At 50.1% G+C, this 18813-nt stretch overlaps 1 protein-coding gene and 1 long non-coding RNA gene across 2 annotated transcripts; one reads left to right on the plus strand and one right to left on the minus strand.

Annotated features, from left to right (window-relative positions):
• Positions 1-1999: 1999 nt before the first annotated feature.
• On the minus strand, positions 2000-5141 carry LOC122660072 (L-ascorbate oxidase homolog). The gene is made up of 8 exons (XM_043855247.1): positions 4970-5141; positions 4732-4841; positions 4154-4424; positions 3877-3976; positions 3441-3786; positions 2919-3284; positions 2415-2493; positions 2000-2287 (listed from the first exon to the last, which is right to left on the minus strand). Exons 1-8 carry the CDS (start codon positions 5102-5104, stop codon positions 2084-2086), a joined length of 1611 nt encoding a protein of 536 aa, XP_043711182.1. The 5' UTR covers positions 5105-5141; the 3' UTR covers positions 2000-2083.
• LOC122660073 lies at positions 2960-18375 on the plus strand. The gene is made up of 3 exons (XR_006332611.1): positions 2960-3026; positions 13397-13407; positions 18364-18375. It is a non-coding gene; the product is annotated as an uncharacterized LOC122660073 (long non-coding RNA).
• The last annotated feature ends 438 nt before the right edge of the window (positions 18376-18813 follow it).

Below are 18813 nucleotides of genomic sequence, written 5' to 3' on the forward strand. Positions count from 1 at the left end.
GCATATAAGCTGGGGTGAAGGGCTTTTTGGTAAATATATTGATGTTCCAGTGCGTTTAGTGCACTATTGTAGTCTCAATAATGACATTAAGATTCCTTTATACGCCCAATGATTGGGAAACAGTACTGGTGTTTGGTGATGTTAGGAACTTTAGGATGCAAATGCTCATGATATTCACTTTGGACCCAAAGCCACATGTCATTATGATGGCCGACCTAACTTGAGCTTCAAGCCAACTCCACTCCGATTGTCTCCTCATTGTCTGATTGTGTAGGTGGATTTAGAGAGAGAGAGAGAGCCCTAATATTTTTATTACCTCCAATTCGCTGCCTGCTTCAATTCCCTCCAATCCCTTACATAGGAGTAGAAATGACCACCCTACCCCATCTTGGGTAGTGTGTTCGGGCAGGGGATAAGGTGGTCATTTTCGCTCTTATGTGAGGGATTGGAGGGAATTGGAGCGGGTAGGAATTGGAGGTGATAACGATTCGAGAGCCTTAGCCCATGGTTCCAAGTATTGGTATCGTATCGGGCGATATGTATCGGTTATGCTAGTCGCCAATATTGATATCATGTCGATACTATATTGATAGCACGGTACGGACAAGGGGTAAAATGGTCAGAAAACTTGTTTTTTAAGGAAATTCAAAGGCATTTGTGTCTGATAAAGTTGATCTAGGCCGATATCGTATCGGTTTTACGGGTCACCGATACCCGTTCCTATACCATGCACTAAAACCACACCTAGCCGGCTAGCCCTAGCCCTAGCCCTCTAAGCTAGGGGTACAACTGGGCCCGGGCTTTGAAGGTCCAAGGATTTTGGGCCAGGGTGGACCAGGTTTGGGCTCTGAGTAAATCTGAAACATGTATATAATTTTAGGGAGGGGAATCGCTGCGTGGCCCTTGCTTAGAGTCAGACTGGGCTCGTTGGGACTAGACCTAGCTCAAATCTTAATCTGAAGCCCAGCCCAATCTGACCTCAGGCTAGTGTTTCTAACCCAAGCCTGGCCACGGGCTGAAACACTCAGCCCAAACCCAAAAATTTTCGGGCTGGCTCAAAGCTTTTTGGGCCCCTGTTGCACCCTTACTCTTAGCCCATGAAAATATTGACATAAACCATTGCCTCTACCAAGTATCAGCTCAAAAAGATGGAACTGCAAATGGATTATTGACTCCATTATCACTGTGTTTCAAATTTCAACCCAATGGAATGCTAAGGGTATGCAGGTAGTGTTATTGGTGAAGCTTGATTTTTGATCTAGATGTGTCGTTGGGATATTCAGAGGGCCATTTTGGCCTCGAAACGATTTCAGATTGTGTTGGGCTCGTCGAGATCTTCGAAATGGTATATTTTGGGGTATATGTTATGTTTTAGTCCGACCCTATCCGGTCTGACAATTTCTAGGCCTAGGGGTATTTTTGTACTTCCTTGGGTTAGGGCTTCTCTATATAATGTTCTTATGTCTGAGAGGGTTGTATGAGAGGTTTTGTAACATTTCCAAAAGATAGTGAAATCTGTTCTATTGCTCGGCCGTAGATGTAGCTTCCCATCTTGGGGGTGCGCCACATAAATCTCTAGTGTTGTGTGTTGTGTGCTTTCTCTGTTTCTCGTTTTCTTCTACAAATCGTCATTCTGGGCGTTGTTTTCTTAACAGGTAGGAAAAGAAAAGAGTATAGAAACCTGTTTTTCAGTTAGTTAGTAGGGGAATTGTTTAGTTTGTCTTCCCTCGTCTGTTCTGAGTTGCATCTTCCATTCTTCTTATTAGTAATTGAAATCTGAGACACATTCAACACAATCTGACTGTGCTTATCACCTTTCAAGTTAGAAGTAGATTACAGAAGTTTACCAAAAAAAAAAAAAAAGAAGTAGATTACAGAAGAATATGAGAGAACAACTATGAAAATGTTTATTGTACTAAGAAGAAATCTTAACACAATGGACAACTAAAGGCATTTCCTCTCCTTTCCATTGAGATCTTACTCTCCATTTCTTTTCTAACAGTCACACCCTCGTGACTAGTTAACTACAAATATTTCAATTTAAAAAATAAAAAAAACCCACAAATTACACAGGATGGGCCTTCTATACTCGTCGACCTGTGGCTTTACCGCAAAGTAGTGCATTTGGAGGGATATCATACTCTGTATAGAGGCTTTGTTCATTGTTCCAGACTTTGATATACAATTGTTGTCCAAGATACTGTCTAGCCCAAACTTGAGATCTTAAGTTCCACATACCCTTGTTGTCCATAGACACCAGAATTGCGCTCCAAGAATTCGGATACACCTATAGGGAGATAACAAGTTAATGTAATCAGTGTTGCACAACAAATGCAAAAGGTAAAAGCCTGCTTAACACATATGGCTTGGAAGATTATCTTCACAAGGTCAATGTAAAGAGTCTCTTCAGTTACCTGAACAGTGTATCTGGTCACAGCATCATACAGATTGTAGCGTTTCCTCATGGCCGGCGTCCATTGCTTTGATCCATAGCTGTATAATTCAGGGAAAGACAGTAAGACTTCAAAGATGACTAATTCAAAACCTGATTGAAACTTCAAATTTAGAATTCCTATAGGGATGTTATTGTAATGTTGAATTTCCTTTTGATGAATTATAAACACAATTTCCTAGCTGTAAACACTTCTTGACATATATACAGAGTAGTTACACATGCATGGTAAAGCTTGCCCTTACCAAAGGCAAGTTCATGTTCCCAGAACATAGAAGCCATTTTTAATGTTTTCCTCAACCCCCTTTAAGCTAAATTGCATATTGTAGTTTGTCCTAGTTCTCAGGAGACCTAGATTACATTGAGTGAATATGTTACATCCCAAGTACTTATGTACTAGTTATGGTACCACCAAAACAAGAATCAAAAGAAAACTAAGAAAGAAGAAACAGGTAGTAAGGCTTACCCAACTGCCCAGAAATAATAACCATCAAGATGCCAAGATTGGATGGTGTTCTCATTGTTTTGGAAGATGATTTCCACGAAATCATGGAGAGTTGTTCCTATGACAGAGGTGCCATACTTTACAGGCCCAGAAGTAGGCTTGTCCTGAATGGTACTCAAGTCAAAGACACCCGAAATATTGTAATAGTCGGCGAGCTTCAGAGGAGTATCTGGGTTAACATAGGACACGCTGTTTACAGCATATCGTAGCTTTCCATCCAACTTAGTTGCAGAGTTGGCCAATATGAGTGTTCTTGATACTTGGATTGTTCCATAATGGAATGATCCTTGAGGGTTGGGTCTTGCTGCATTTGCTGTCAAATTCCACCTTTAAACAATGAAAAAGAGAGAAAGAGAAAAGAATGATTAGACAACCCTTACCAATATTAAAGCATTTTTGAGTACTTATAAATACAACAGGGTTAGAGGTAAAAGATGATAAAAGTAACTACTTTGGTTTTGTAGAACTCTTAACATAATATACCTAATAGTCCTAGCTTGCTTCATAGACCAGTGAATTTGGTAAGTAGGACCAACAGGCAAAGGTCCTGTAGCTTGAGTTTTAGAGTCAGAGTAATGAAGTACTGCAGTTGTAGTAAGAATAGGCTTCGTGAATCGTGAAGAAGCGACGATGAAATAGTCTTTTGATGGCTGATCCAAGGTTACCAGGACAGCCACAGATTGCCCCACATGCACATCAAGAGAATCATAGATTTCTTGCATAGTATGAGATCCTTCACATTCAACTAACTTCATTTTATGGTCCTGAATCCTGAAGTTGAATGAGGTTGATAAACCCACATTTGAGACCCTGAACATGTAGGTCTTTCCTGAACAAAATCAAGAAAACATCAATTTAATGTGCATTCATAAATGTTTTTTTTTTCAAACTAATTTGTACAAAACACTTTCTTATTTACCTTGATCACCAGTGAAGCTAGTAGAATCCTTCTGGCCATTTATAAGAATAGCATCAGGTAAAGAAAGAGTCTTCCCTGAGTCTAAAGTTTGTTGCAGCACCTTCAGAACATAAAAATGATATTTAGTTCAATGCCTAATTGAAGGAAATAACAACTTATTTGAATCTATCACCTTAATACCATATGGACCAATTAAAGTATCCATAAATGAGCTATCTCCAACCCAGGCCCTTTTGAATTCAGAGTTAGAAACCAAAGCTTGATATGCATTACTAACCGTATGGTTGGTTTTGTACCAATCACCTACAAGCAGAGTATACTCTGCAGCAGGGTTGGCATATGGGACTGTTATCACAGACCTATTGTAGATGTTCAGTCCCCCAAAGCCGCCGCCGGCCTTATGCAACAAAGTTGATGGGTAGTACGAGAAGGTCCCGATCTGATCTTTCGCCTGGAAATGATACGTAAAGTTTGAATTCGAAGGGATGGGGCAACTGGTTCCGAGCATTCCGTCTTCCCATGAATTCTTCCTTTGGTTGACTCCATGCCTAGTTTAACATTAGACATTCTTCATAGTGAGTACAAAACAAATTGGGAGAGGAAGAGAAATAAGATATTCAATAATGTTATGTTGGGCTTTGGTTACTATTGCTTAGGCCCATGAATGCTTCTTTCAGGTTCTAGGCTAGCCTTGCTACTGTAAGGCAAGTCAATCTGCCAATGTGTTACACATTGGTAAAGAATATGCTTAGGAATCAGCTCTGACCCACCATCATGGGGAGAGATCTATCAGTTCATGCATCTCCATGATTTAGTTTGAAAGAAAAGAAAAATGGAAAGAGCAAAACATCAAACCATGTAAAGAGGATAGGCTGATCGAGCTTGTTAAAAACGTTAATGACTAAGTTGTCATTAGTAACACAGTCAATTCGTGGACCTGGAAACTGGCCATTTATGAGGATTCCCTGCAACATTTCAAAAAAAAAAAATTCCCATTAACATCAGAAGAAATAGATAGAAAACTTTTGTTGGGTTCCAAAATCAAATGGGTTTGGGGCTTTGATGGAGTAGGAAGCATGGAAATTTAACCAACCTGTTGAGAGACACCAAGAGGAGCAATGGCTCCATAGGTAACAACCCAGTTGTAATATCTGTAAGCGTCTTCTGCTCTCACAAGCAGAACACTGAAACAAGCTAAGGCTCCCAGAATCAAATGCAGGGCTGCCATTGCTTGTCTCAATTTCCTTACAAGATCAGCTTGATTTCGTCCAAGAATCAAGAAGAAACAGAGAGGAACAGAGAATATCTACGGCGGGAAAGCAGAGGGAAATACTTATACTGAAGTCTGTAGAAGAAGGAGAGTAAGGTGAGGTTAGAACTGGGCGCGTTTGACGAAAGTAAAGAAACCTTAAATAAGTTACAAGAACCCAATCGAGAGAAGGGAGAGAAATTTATTTTTAAAAAAAATAAAATTGGAGGATTTGAACAGGGTGGAATTGGAGTGAAAGAAAGACTCAAACTTCAAATATGCCGACGAGAGCAAAGCTCATTTGCGGCGCACTTCATGCTATCTCTCTCTCCTCTCTCTCTCCATGAAAGGAATAGTGAATCTATCCATCGATTTGACTAGAATTTGTTGAAATTCCCAGCAATTCGACAGAGTGGCCAGAGAGAAAACTAGAGGGAAAAAGAAAATTTTTACACAAAAAAAATATTAGAGGGAGTGTCAACTAAAGATTTATATATTGGTCAGTGACGGTGAGGCAGTGATGACCTGCGAGTTGTGATCGATCTAACCAGGCGAGAAGGGCGCAGCGGAGAACGGATCGGCCATTATTGACTGTAATTAAGAGATTTGATTAATAAAATAAGAATACTAAGTATAACGCAAATCACCAATGGGAACTGAATTGAATTAGGGGGGGGGGGGGAATTTAGGTGATCGAAAGACAGCAAAGATGAATTCAATATCACATGCGAAACCGAAGACATTGGGAGGTTTCCATGGATCGGGTCTCTCCCTCTCCTCGGGTTCCAACAAAAGGCAAGGCAGACACATTTATCATCTATTCTCTCTCTGTCTCTCTCCCTCTTCACCTCTCTAAACTCTAATTTATGTTACTGAGAGGCTGTCTCTTGATTACCTTCCAGTCTAATTCACACTTAGTTATCAAATAATGAAGCAATCTCCATCCTCTTTCTGGGTTTGTGACTTCTTTCTGTTTTTGTTTTTATTAATTCCTGGAACTTGGGTAGCAGTAAAATTTCGTCTATTGGACCAAACTATTTCTAGACGCCAAAAACATCTTTAAAATTGGAACGAGTAATAGAAAGAAAAGCAATGACACAAGTGGGAGAGTCGACAAGAGGAATCCTCACTTGTTTGTTACGCTAGAAGAACAAAAAAAATAAGATTACAAATTTTGGATGATTTAGGGGTATCAATAAGAAAATCCCTTTAAATTTTTTTCAAAGCTTTGTTTTTTACAAATGACAAAGTCTGACTAGGTTGAAGGTTATATTTTGAGCATAAGGGGATGATGAATTTCTTAAAAATTTAAGTGGCAGGAAAGAGAGTATAAAGTGATAATGTCCAAAAATTCTTCGACCCAATGAATTTACGAAAATCTAAGATCAAAACTCAGATTGAGACTTGAGAGGTACAAACTACAAAGCACATGTAACTAGATTTGGAGGGTAATCGCTCCAATCAGTCTCCTCACCTGCAAATAAGCTCAATGTATATAATAATATGTATATGGACAACAAATAAACCCAACAACAATAACTCAGCCTTATCCCAATGAAATGGGGTCAGTTACATGGATCTTTGCACTCCAACTAGCTCTATTCAAGGTCATTCTTGATACAAGGCTTAAGCTATGCATGTTTTTTCTCACCACTTCTCTTATAGTAATTTTAGGTCTACTCTGGGCTCTTTTATTTCATTTAATTTGAATCAAATAACTCATTCATAATGGAGCAGTCTAAGGCCTCCATTGAACATGGTCATGCTACCTCAAATGACTTTTTCGTAGCTTATCATGTATCAGAACTACTCTCAACCTAACTCTAATGTGATAATTCGATCTTTACTTTATCCTTCTTAGTTTTTCCACACATCCATGTTAATATCCTAATCTTTGCTACACTGAGATTATTTACATGATGCTTCTTAACTACCTAGCATTTCGCACCATACTTTATAGCAAGTTGAATGATTACTCTATAAAATTTTCCTTAAGTTTTAAAAGAATACATCGATCATACAATACTCCAGACACACATATCTACTTCATCCATCCTATTTTAATTCTCTATGAAACATCATTCTCTATATTACTTTTGTTGCGTCAAGAAATCGTCGAGCGGTCCTGCGAGTGCCGTCACCTGCAAGTGGACCAAAGGGGTCGATCAGAGAGAACCGGTGTGGTCCCGCCTAGGGCTCTCCGATGCCAAAGTTAGATCTCTGGCGCAAACATGATGAATAGTGATTATTCAAGAAGAGTTTTTTTTTTTTGATGGGTTGCGTACCTTGTCTTTTATAGTAGCATATGGCGGTGTATGGCAGAGTGGAGAGTCCCGCTTGATGGCGAGTGTGCCGTTGAGTGGATAGAGGCCCTGGGTAACGGCTCTTCTCGATTGGCCATCTCCCCGGGGAGGGAGTGTCTGGTGGCATCAGATCCTTGGTGGATAGATATCCGCGTGTGGTGATAACGCCCTTGGTGCTTGAATCCGCCTGGATGACGTGACCTCTAAGGTCCGAGTCTTGGTAGTGACATGAGTCTTAGTGATACGATCGGGTCGTAGATGGGTGGCCCCCACAGTGCCTCGATCTGCGGCTAGGTGAGGCCGCGTGGGTTAGGTCGTGAGGAGGCCGCGCCCGAGGCCGCACCCGAGGCCACGCCTGGTGAGGCCGCGCCGAGGCCGCGCTCGGTGAGGCCGCGCTCGGTGAGGGCCGCGCCGAGGCCGCGCGCTGGTGAGGCCGCGCCGATGAGGCCGCGCCCGAGGCCGCGCTGGTGAGGCCGCCGAGGCCGCGCCTGGTGAGGCCGCTACCGATGAGGCCGCGCCGTGAGGAGGCCGCGCCGAGGCCGCGCTGAGGAGGCCGCGCTCGGTGAGGCCGCGCCCGACCGCGCCGGGTGGTCCTTGGACCCCTGCCGCCCCCTTGGCTATGAGGCGGGTCGCCTGTGACACGTGGCGATCGTTGATTGACCGGTGAATATTGGATGTATCATTTGCCCCCACTCTCTTGGGATAGGATGTCCCGTAGAGTAGGTGTCTTTGCATAGTGAGGGGTCCGCTGCGAATAAACTTTCCCGTGGGGTTTGCCCAGAATCCACTAATGAGGTAGGAGAGGTTAGGGGTTCAAACCTTACCTCCTACACTTTTTCTTTTTGTTTTTGTGGGTATATGTTCCTTCCTCTCCTTCTTCTTTCACTTCTCATTTCTCTTTCTTACTTTTTGTCTCCCCTTCTCCTTTAATTCCCCTTTTTGCCTTTTGTCCTCTCTTTGGTGCCCACCATGTGTTTGTTTTTGGGTCATCTCCACTAGTATACACTTTGTTGCTTTTGGGCCCTTGTGTTTGGGTTGTGCTCTCTTGGTGCCCTTGGTGCCTTGGCTTGCTTGGGAAGCTTGAGTGGTGCGGGCTTGAGTGTCTTGGCTCTTGTGACCTCTATCCCTTGATTGTGCCTCTTGGTGTGGCTGCCGTCATCGCGTGTGCTTGTCCTTTTCGCGCGGTCACCTTTTTTTCTCGAGGTAAATCGATCCCCACCCCTTTTTTTTTTTTTTTTTTTTTTTGTAGGGTGTCTCCTCGAGGCCGCGCTTGCGGGTGTGGCCGCGGTGAGGCCGCGCCGGCGGCGTGGCCGCGGTGAGCCGCGCCGGCGGTGTGGCGCGTGAGGCCGCGCCCTGCAGCGTGGCCCGCGGTGAGGCGGCGCTGCGGGCGTGGCCGCGGTGAGGCCGCACTGGGCGTGGCCGCGGTGAGGCTGCGCGGGCGTGGCCGCGGTGAAGCCGCACTGGGCGTGGCGCGGTGAGGCTGCGCCCCGGCGCGCTGGCTCGCGCTCGTGTCCCGCGCCTTGCCAAAGTGATGCGCGCCTATGGTGGCCGCGGTGTGGGTGTGATGGACCTTCGCTCTTCTTCCTGTTCTTCTTCTTGTATGTGATGGATCTGCTGCTTATATCTTGGAGTGACATTCCTTTCCTTTTTCTTGCCGAGTTTCGAGGAGATCGCTTTCTTGAGTAAGTAGTCTGTTCCCCTCTTGTCCTTCATGTCGTTCCCGGGTGACCTTGGCCTCGCTTCACGGGTTGGATCTTCAGAGGAGTGTTCCCCGGATCGCCTTCTTCGTGGGTACTCCCTCCTCTATACCCTCCCCTAGTGATCGATGGACGAGTGGGACCCTCTAGTGTCTCCGGTCCCCGTAGGGGATCGTCGACCCTGGGGCGCCATCCCACCAGTCGTCTTGATAGGTTAGGCCCTGTTGCTAGCATCTTGTCATCCCTCGACTTGGTTTCCCTCCGTGAGGAGTTTCATATTCTGCGAGGTCATGTTTGCGTGCTCCTGGGCCTAGCGAGTATGCTTTCTCTCATCGCGCGGGGAGATCCGCCTCTACCGTTCATTTTTCCTCCAGGGCCTTCGCCTTCCTATCCCTCGCTTTGTCGAGTTGGTGTTAGAGCATTGGCACCTCACCCCCGGGCAAGTGTTGCCCAACTCTTGGAGGGTGATCTTGGGTTTTTATGTCTTCTTCGCCCGCTGGGCGTACGCCACGGTCCCCCTGTTCTCCCACTTTTATCTTGAAGAAGGGGAACCATGAATGTTATCACTTTGCCCGCCGCGTGCTCAAGGGGCCCTATGCCTCTGTGGAGCTTCTTACGGGGATCACTAGCAACGTGAAGTATTGGAGGGATCGCTTCTTTTTGCCACGGTCCCCCGATGCTCACTACGGATCGTTAGGGGAAGTTATTGACCTCAAGAGGGTCAATCGGGGGCTTGAGCCGAGTGATTTTGAGGGTGACTCCCAAGCCGTGCCTGGGTCGCGATCCGTTCCACGCCCAGGAGTTGGACTCGGAGGCCTTCCTGTCTCTCCTCGAAGCCGAGTCCTGGTAAGAGCATTGTCTTTTGTACTTGATTGGCATGTTGGTATTTGAATGTATGTGTCATCCGATTGGTTGGTCGATCTATGCAAAGTGGATACGCGTCCGGATTTCGGTTGCTCGCGTGGCAATCAAGCGGAGGAAGGCGGCTTCCAGGGTGGTCCATCTGCCGAGTGACCGCGTTAGTGGTGCTTGCGCCGTGGTTGTTGGAGCGAAGCGGAAGGGTGGACCAGGACATGCCCGCGTGACGAGCTCGGCGTGCGGGTCCTCCTTCCCCGCACTTCTCCCGGTGACGATGGCGTCCCCGGCCTGCAGGCCTCTGTCCCCCTCTGCTGTTCCTTCCGGATCTTCGTATTGCCCCTTTCCAAGGGGAAAGGTGTGGGTTCCTCCGGCGCGGCATCGCACCGATCTTCCCACCTGGGTGAGTCCCCGGTGATCACCTTGGGCGTGCGGAGGGCTCGACCTTGGCCGAGGCCGCGTGTCGCGGAGTGGGTGGACAGGGCGGGCTCCCTACCGCGAGGATGGCCTTGCAGAGGCTTAGTGATGCTTGTCTGCTCTGCACTCCTCTACCATGACATGGCTTCGGTGAGTTATTCCTTTACTGTCTCCTCATGTCCATTGCTCCATTTATTTTTACCTCATTTTATCGCTTGCCATGTTGATTGTAGGTCCATCACCGTCGCCGAGGCGGTGCTTCGACCGGAGGGTCACGCTCGTGACGCAGATGCGCGCACCTTGCGTGACATGGAGAGGAGCTCAGGGTCAGGTCGATGCCCGTGAGAGGGCCGAGGCCGACGCACAGAGGGTGTCGGGGAACTTCTTGTGAGCGTCCGGAAGCTCCTAGAGGTGTCCGAGGAGCTGCGTGTGACTGGCCGGTGCGGCGAGAGCTCGGCTAGGGTTCTGGCTTTGGAGGAGGAGCTTCATTCATTGAGGGGAAGGCATGAGGTGGAGCTGGCGTCTGCAGTGAGCGAGCGTGTGGGTGAGTTCCAGGCATCCTCTGCGTTCTCGACGACCGATCGCGCAGCTTCACCCGCCTATGAGGGAGGGGTCCGGACTTAGCCGCTTGTGTCCCGGAGGTGACCCCGACTATGACTTCTCTCGTCTTGGGGTTCTCGAGTTCGCCGCGCGCTTCGGGTGTAGCTGTGGTGGAGAGCGCCCGGTGTCGAGAGGTGGAGGCTGCCCGCTCGAGGGCTGGCTTGTGCGTCCTCCCGAGGCGGACATGATGTCTCCACTGGGTCGGAGGTGACCCATCACTCGTGATCCCTTGACCTTACTGGCCGTCCCGATCCTGTAGACGCCTCAACCTTTTTCCTTTTTTTGAACTTGAGTTGTAACTACTATGACTTTTCTATGTGATCGCTTTTGCTTTTCTTTGATTGCCTTGTCTCTTGGTGATTATTTGCACGTTGATGCTCTTTGACCCTTGATAGTTAGCGGCTTAGGCGTAGAGCCTCAATGGTGGCATGGCGCCTTAGGCTTGGAGCCTCGGTGTTGGCATGTCGCCTTAGGCATGAAGCCTCGTGTTGGCATGTTGCCTTAGGCTTGGAGCCTCGGCGTTGGCATGTTGCCTTAGGCGAAGCCTCGATGTTGGCATACCGCCTTAGGCACGAAGCCTCGATGTTGGCATACCGCCTTAGGCACGAAGCCTCGATGTTGGCATACCGCCTTAGGCACGAAGCCTCGATGTTGGCATACCGCCTTAGGCACGAAGCCTCGGTGTTGGCATACCGCCTTAGGCACGAAGCCTCGGTGTTGGCATACCGCCTTAGGCACGAAGCCTCGCGTGTTGGCATACCGCCTAGGCACGAAGCCTCGATGTTGGCATACCGCCTTAGGCACGAAGCCCCGATGTTGGCATACCGCCTTAGGCACGGAAGCCTCGATGTTGGCATACCGCCTTAGGCACGAAGCCTCGATGTTGGCATACCGCCCAGGCACGAAGCCTCGTGTTGGCATACCGCCTTAGGCACGAAGCCTCGATGTTGGCATACCCTTAGGCACGAAGCCTCGGTGTTGGCATACCGCCTTAGGCACGAAGCCTCGTGTTGGCATACCGCCTTAGGCATGAAGCCTCGATGTTGGCATACCGCCTAGGCACGAAGCCTCGTGTTGGCATACACGCCCAGGCACGAAGCCTCGTGTTGGCATACCGCCTTAGGCACGAAGCCTCGTGTTGGCATACCGCCTTAGGCACGAAGCCTCGATGTTGGCATACCGCCTTAGTGTAGTGGCCGTGATTCGATTGAGTGGTAGGAGAAGACAAGTATTCTTGCAACATTTCTTTATTTTGATGAAATTCACATTGCCCTTGATGTCGCTCTCATGCTACTCCTATTGCATCGATTTCAAGTTATCACTACCCCTACTGCTATGCCTCTCTGGTAGTACTTCTTCGATGTTCCGAGTTCCGTGCACGGTCTACCTTCTTGCCCCCGGAGTCTTCAGCGGTAAGTCCCTCAGGCGTATCCGCTGAGACTATGTAGGGTCCTTCCCGTTGGGTGACAGCTTCCCGCCTTCGTGGCTGCGATGCACTTGCCCTCCGTAGTACTAAATCGCCCTGGTGGAATAGCCTTTCCTTGACCCTGGCGTTATAGTACTTGGCGTTGTCTTGGTAGGCGACGTTCCTTAGTAGTGCTCTCTCTGACCTCATCTATAAAGTCCAGGTTCGCCTCGCATCGCCGACATAGGTGCGTTCATTGAAGTGCGAGAACCCTATGGGACATGGCGCCGACCTCTACCGGCGCCAATGCTTAAGTGCCATATGCTAGGCGGAATGGGCTTTCTCCTCGTGGGCGTCCGTATCGTAGTTGTATGCCACAGGACGCTTGGTAGCTCTTCTACCCATTTGCCTTTGGCTCCTTCTAGCCTTTTCTTGACTCCTTCCAATAGCGTTCACAGGTGACCTCCACCACCATTGGCTTGGGTATGCTACCGACACAGCCGATAGTCGATGTTGTAGCGGATGTGACGAATGCTTGGAATTTGGGGTTGTTGAATTGTTTTCCATTGTCCGAGCCGAGGATCCGTGGGTACCGAACTGTAGATGACGCCGTCGCGGACGAACTTCTCCATCTCTTCTCTCGTTATCTTGGCCAAGGGTTTAGCTTCAACCCACTTGGTGAAGTAGTCGATCGCGACGACCAGGTACTTTCTCGCTTTCCTGGTCATGCGGTGAAGTTGCCTAAGATGTCTAGTCCCCACATGGCAAAAGGTATGGGGTTGAGGATTGATGTCACTTGGTGGCGGGTAGATGGGAATCTTGGGCGAACAATCGACATTGCTCGCACTTCTTGGCATATTGGATGGCCTCCTCTTGCATTCGAGGCCGCGATAGTCCCGGCGGAGGATTTTGTAGGCTAGGGCTCGTCCCCCATGTGGCTTCCACATATCCCCTCATGGACTTGGCTAGGCGTACTCGCCCCCTTGGGTCCTAGGCACCGGAGTAGTGGTGCGTTGCCCCCGCTTGTATAGTACCCCGTCTAGGACGGTGTACTTTGCGCTCTCATCCCGATCTTCCTTGCTTCGGCCTTGTCTTACGGTAAGACATCGCTCGAGGTAGTTGAGTAGAGGGTCCATCCAGCTAGGTCCCTCCGTGATCTCATTAACCGCTTTTCCTTATGCGTTGGCTCATGAGATCTCAACATAGGATCGCGCTAGCCAAATTTCGGAGTTCCTCATTGGCTAGCCTGGATAGGGCGTCGGCGGCGGCGTTCTCCTCCCTGGGAACTCGAACCATCTCAAACTTCTCGAAACCCTCGATCAACGCTTGAGCGCGTGCTAGGTATGATGCCATCCTCTCATCTTTTGCCTCATACTCTCCATTCACCGATTCACCACGAGGGAGTCGCTCGGGTGGATAGGTGTGTGACTTGGATGGCTTTGGCCACCCGGAGTCCAGCTAGTAATGCCTCGTACTGCTTCATTATTGGATGCTTGGAAGGTGAACCGAGAGCATATTGGATACTGAAATCCTCGGGCTGGTTAATATGAGCCAGGCCGCTCCTCTTTGCATTGCTCGACCACCCACGAACATGTCCCACGATCCGTGATCTTTCTCTTCGGGCTCCCCCTGTTTGTGACTCGATCTCGATTGGGTACACTCGCAATGAAATCGCAAGAGTCCGGCCTTTGATGGCTGTTCTTGGTTGGAACCTCGATGTCATGCTCACTTAACTCCACCGCCCATGCTATCAATCGTCTAGGAGACGTCCGGCTTGTGCAATATCTTCTTCAAGGGTAGGTCTGTGAGGACTGTGATGGTATGGGCTTGGAAGTATGGTCGTAGCTTCCTAGCCGCCATTACCAATGCATAGGCTACCTTCTCGATCCTAGTGTACCTGGTCTCTGCATCGATCGGGACATGGCCGACGTAGTAGATCGGCCTCTGGACTTTGTCTTCTTCCTTCGGAGATCAGCGCCGACCGCGGCAGGGTGGCGGCCGGTAGAGCCGCAACTCCTCGTTAGGTTCCGGCCGCCAAGCAAGGGTGGGCTCTCTAGGTACTCCTTCAATTCTCCGAACGCCTTTTGGCACTCTTCCGTCCATGTGAAGTCCTTAGGGCCGGAGGTTCTTCAATGTTTTGAAGAATGGTAAGCACTTATCACCCGATCGTGACACGAACCTGGAAAGGGCGGCGACCCTTCCATTCAACCTCCGCACCTCTCTCGACTGTTCGAGGAGGTGCCATCTCTGGATGGCCTTGATCTTGGATGGGTTGGCTTCTATTCCACTGACGAGACCATGAACCCAGGAATTTTCTCGACGTTACACCGAAGGCGCACTTTGCGTGGTTTAGCTTCATCCGGTTCCTCCTCGATCTTGTGAATGCTTCCTCTAGGTCGTCAGTGTTGGCTGGCGTGGACGCTTTTCACGAGCATGTCATCCACATATACCTCCATGTTGCGCCCGATCCGCTCCTCGAACATCTTGTTGACCATCCTCGATAGGTGGCCCCGCATTCTTTAACCCGAACGGCATGACGTGGTAAATGAGAGTTCTCTTTGTCATCCCGAATGCGGTGTAAGACTCATCATCCTCACACATGAGGATCCGGTTGTATCCGAGTAGGCGTCCATGAAACTCGGCAAGATCTCATGGCGCGGTGGCGTCGATCGAGGGTCGATCCTGGGCGATGGTATTCATCTTTTGGGCATGCCTTGTTCAGTCGGTGTAGTCGACACACATCCTCCACTTCCCATTTGGCTTTGGTACCATGACCACGTTGGCGAGCCAGGTTGGGAACTTCTCCTTTCGATGAACCCGATCGGCTTAACTTCTCGACCTCCTCCTTGATTGCCGCTTGTCGGCCGAGGGGAAGTTACGCCGCTTACGTTGAACGGGCTTCCTGGTTGGGTCGACGTGTAGTCGGTGTTCCGCTATGGAACGTGGTATTCCTGGCATGTCGGAGGTTGACCATGCGAAGACATCTATGTTTGCTTGGAGGAGGTGTCCAAGTTCTTCTTCTGTTCCTTGCTTAGCGGTGAGCCGACTCGAACGACCTTGGAGGGGTCATCCGGCCGAGTGGCCATGGGATGAGGTCTTCCACTGGCCTTCCCCTTCTCTCTGTCGCCTCATCTCTCCGGTCACCGATCATGCTCTCTAGGCGAGTGCCACTCCACGGTGTTGCCATTATTCTTTTTCATGAAGGTGGCGTAGCACTCCCTTGCCTTCTTCTCGATCTCCTCGGACTTCGCCTACCCCGTTCTCGGTGGGGAACTTCATCTTCAGTGAAGTGGTGATATGACTCCTCTAAGGGCTGTCTGATGGTCGCCCTAAGAGGCCGTTGAAGGACACCACGGACTTGACTACCATAAAATTTACCATGATGGTTACTTGTCGAGGGTGTACCCGAAGGTGACGGTAGCTCTATGGTACCTCGATGGAGGCGGTGGCACCCGAGAATCCATGGAGATAAGTGGGCTCGGTTTGAGCTGGTCGTCCCGAACCCGAACTCGTCGATAGGCGTCCAAGGAGAGTACGCCAACAGACGCCCGTGTCTATCAAGACTCGTTGCAGTCGATTGGCTACCTCCACTGTACTACCAGGGCATCTTCATGCGGGAAGTTTAGTCCTTCCAGGTCTTCATCCGAGAAGGAGATCACCGCCTCGGTCCTGGCTATCTTGCTGGGCTTCTCCGCCACTCCCACGAACCTGGCATGAGCTTTAGCTTTTCTGGTGGACTCTTGCCCTGGTCCTCCAAATATGGTGAGGATAGGAGGTCCCTTGGTGCCACTAGGTTCGGTGGCATCTCTCCGCCTTCTCGGGTGGTCTCTCTCTCGATCCGTTCTTCTTTCTTCTCGCCTCGGTTCCACTGTCTCCGTCGCGACCTCTATCTCCTTGGCCTCGAGCGGTTGTCACGTCTCCCCTTCACATACTTGTTCAAGCTTCCTCGCTTTACCAGCTTGTTCTATCTCTCTCTTCAATTGATAGCACTCCTCCGTGTCGTGCCCATTCTCTTTGTGGAAGAGACAATATTTGTTAGGGTTTCGCTTCTCTCGGCGCTGCTAGCATGGGTCGTGGGCCACGGAGTAGGTCACGGTCTTGGATCTGCATGAGTATCTGGGACTCGGTGGTGTTCGAGTGGTGTGAACTCGGGGTGCTTGCCCTCTCACTTCTCTCTCGGGCGGCGGTCTGCCCTCCTGGATGGGCGGTCGCCGCTCTTGTCGGCGCTCGTCTCGACCTCTTACCCTCTTTGCGGTCATCGAGCTGGCCTCTTGTTGTCCCGTGGCTTGGCCTCGATTATTTTTGTTCTAGCTTGTAGTACCTCGGCCATATTTGCAAACTCGTTGCACCGCTCCAGGAGCTCTTTCATAGTCCTGGTCTCATGACGTGCCAGGTCCTTGATCAAGTCCAGTCCCTAATACCTCCTCGCTAGGGCTGCATGTCGTGTCCGGTCATCCAAGTCTCGAACCTCCAGGGACTCCTTGGTGAACCCGGTAACGTATTCCCCGAGAGATTCCCAGGGTTCTGTACTCACGCTTAGTAGATTGACGGTGGTCTTTCTCGCTTGACGCCGCTTTGGAAACGGGTGACGAATCGTTCACATAGCTCGCAAACGAGCATATAGATCTCGGTCGTAGCCTGGAGAACCATGATGTGGCTACTCCCTTAAGGGACGCAGGGAATGCCCGACAGATACCACGTCCGACCCCCCATACAAGCGTCATCATGCCATTAAAGTAGTTGATGTGGTCATTAGGGTCGGTGGTACCACCGTAGAGTTCAAAGGTGGGTAGTCGAAACCTCGGAAGGTAGTGTGGTCGACATGATCTCCGCGAGAAGGGGTGTTGTCCAGGTATGGAATGTGTCTCGCCTTTGGTTTGCTTCTTCAACCCTTCCACTTTCTCATCCAGGTCGCGGAGTCTTTGATCGAGCTCCTCGCCCCGTGTCTCCGCCCCCACGCCTGCCGGACGCTCGCCGCGACCTCGCTTCACGCCTCTCTGGATGTCCCCTCCCGCCTTGAGTGTTGGTGGGATGGGGAATGGTCACGCCGTGATGAATCCCGCCGTGAAGGTGAGGGGCTTTCCTCTCTCGTAGGTCCGCCGTGGTATGTGACTTTCTTCCGATCGTCCGTCGAACACGGACCTCCGGACCGATCTCTGCGGGCTAGACACCCTCGCCCGGGTGTTGGCGTCCTCCCACGTTCGACCGTGGTGAGAGGTCTCTTGTTCTCCCGGGATGCCGGGAAGGCTCCCCCGCCGCGGAGTGGGGGTTGCCTGTCGCGCAAGTCTCTCTCGATCTCGCGGCCCTGGGAGATGATCTCCTAGGGTTTGGCTCTTGTTGAGGTATGGACTCCACCCGCTGCTGGTGAAGTCCTCCGACGGTGAGATGTCGCACGCTGCGCCAGGTATTCTCGAAAGAGTCGTTGTTCATCGAGGATCTGCGTTGCAGGTCGTTGATCCGACCCACAGTGGCTGGAGCATTGGGGTCGGTGTCACCTCCACCACCACATCGTTGGCCTCGTTATTGTTGGGCTCGGCGATCAAGAATCGGTCATTAAGGGGGATCTCCTCCTCCGCAGGGACATGGTCTCGGTCGTTGGCTCGGCGAGAGCCCTCCGGGGTGGTGATCCATTCCTTGCTCCGTTGTTGGTGGTGGTAGTCTTCCTTCGTGCCATTGAATGAGTATGGAAGCGAGCTAGTAGTCGTAATGGCTAGCGTCGTTCCCACAGACGCGCCAATGCATGCGTCAAGAAATCGCCGAGCGGTCCGCGAGTGCCGTCACCGCAAGTGGACCAAAGGGGTCGATCGAGAGAACCGGTGTGGTCCCGGCCTAGGGCTCTCCGATGCCAAAGTTAGATCTCTGGCGCAAACAGATGAATAGTGATTATTCAAGAAGAGTTTTTTTTTTTTGATGGGTTGCGTACCTTGTCTTTTATAGTAGCATATGGCGGTGTATGGCGAGTGGAGAGTCCGGCTTGATGGCGAGTGTGTGCGTTGAGTGGATAGAGGCCCCGGGTAACGGGCTCGTGTCCCGATTGGCCATCTCCCCGCGGGGAGGGAGTGTCCTGGTGGCATCGGATCCTTGGTGGATAGATATCCGCGTGTGGTGATAACGTCCTTGGTGCTTGAATCCGCCTCGGATGACGTGACCTCTAAGGTCCGTAGTCTTGGTAGTGACATGAGTCTTAGTGATACGATCGGTCGTAGATGGGTGGCCCCCACAGTGCCCTCGAGGCCGCGGCTAGGTGAGGCCGCGTGGGTTAGGCGTGAGGAGGCCGCGCCCGAGGCCGCACCGAGGCCACGCCTGGTGAGGCTGCGCCGAGGCCGCGCGGGTGAGGCCGCGCTGGTGAGCGCTGAGGCCGCGCCCGGTGAGGCCGCGCCGAGGCCGCGCCCCGGTGAGGCCGCGCGATGA

Source organism: Telopea speciosissima, chromosome 4 (assembly GCF_018873765.1).
Source record: "Telopea speciosissima isolate NSW1024214 ecotype Mountain lineage chromosome 4, Tspe_v1, whole genome shotgun sequence".
NCBI lineage: Eukaryota > Viridiplantae > Streptophyta > Magnoliopsida > Proteales > Proteaceae > Telopea > Telopea speciosissima.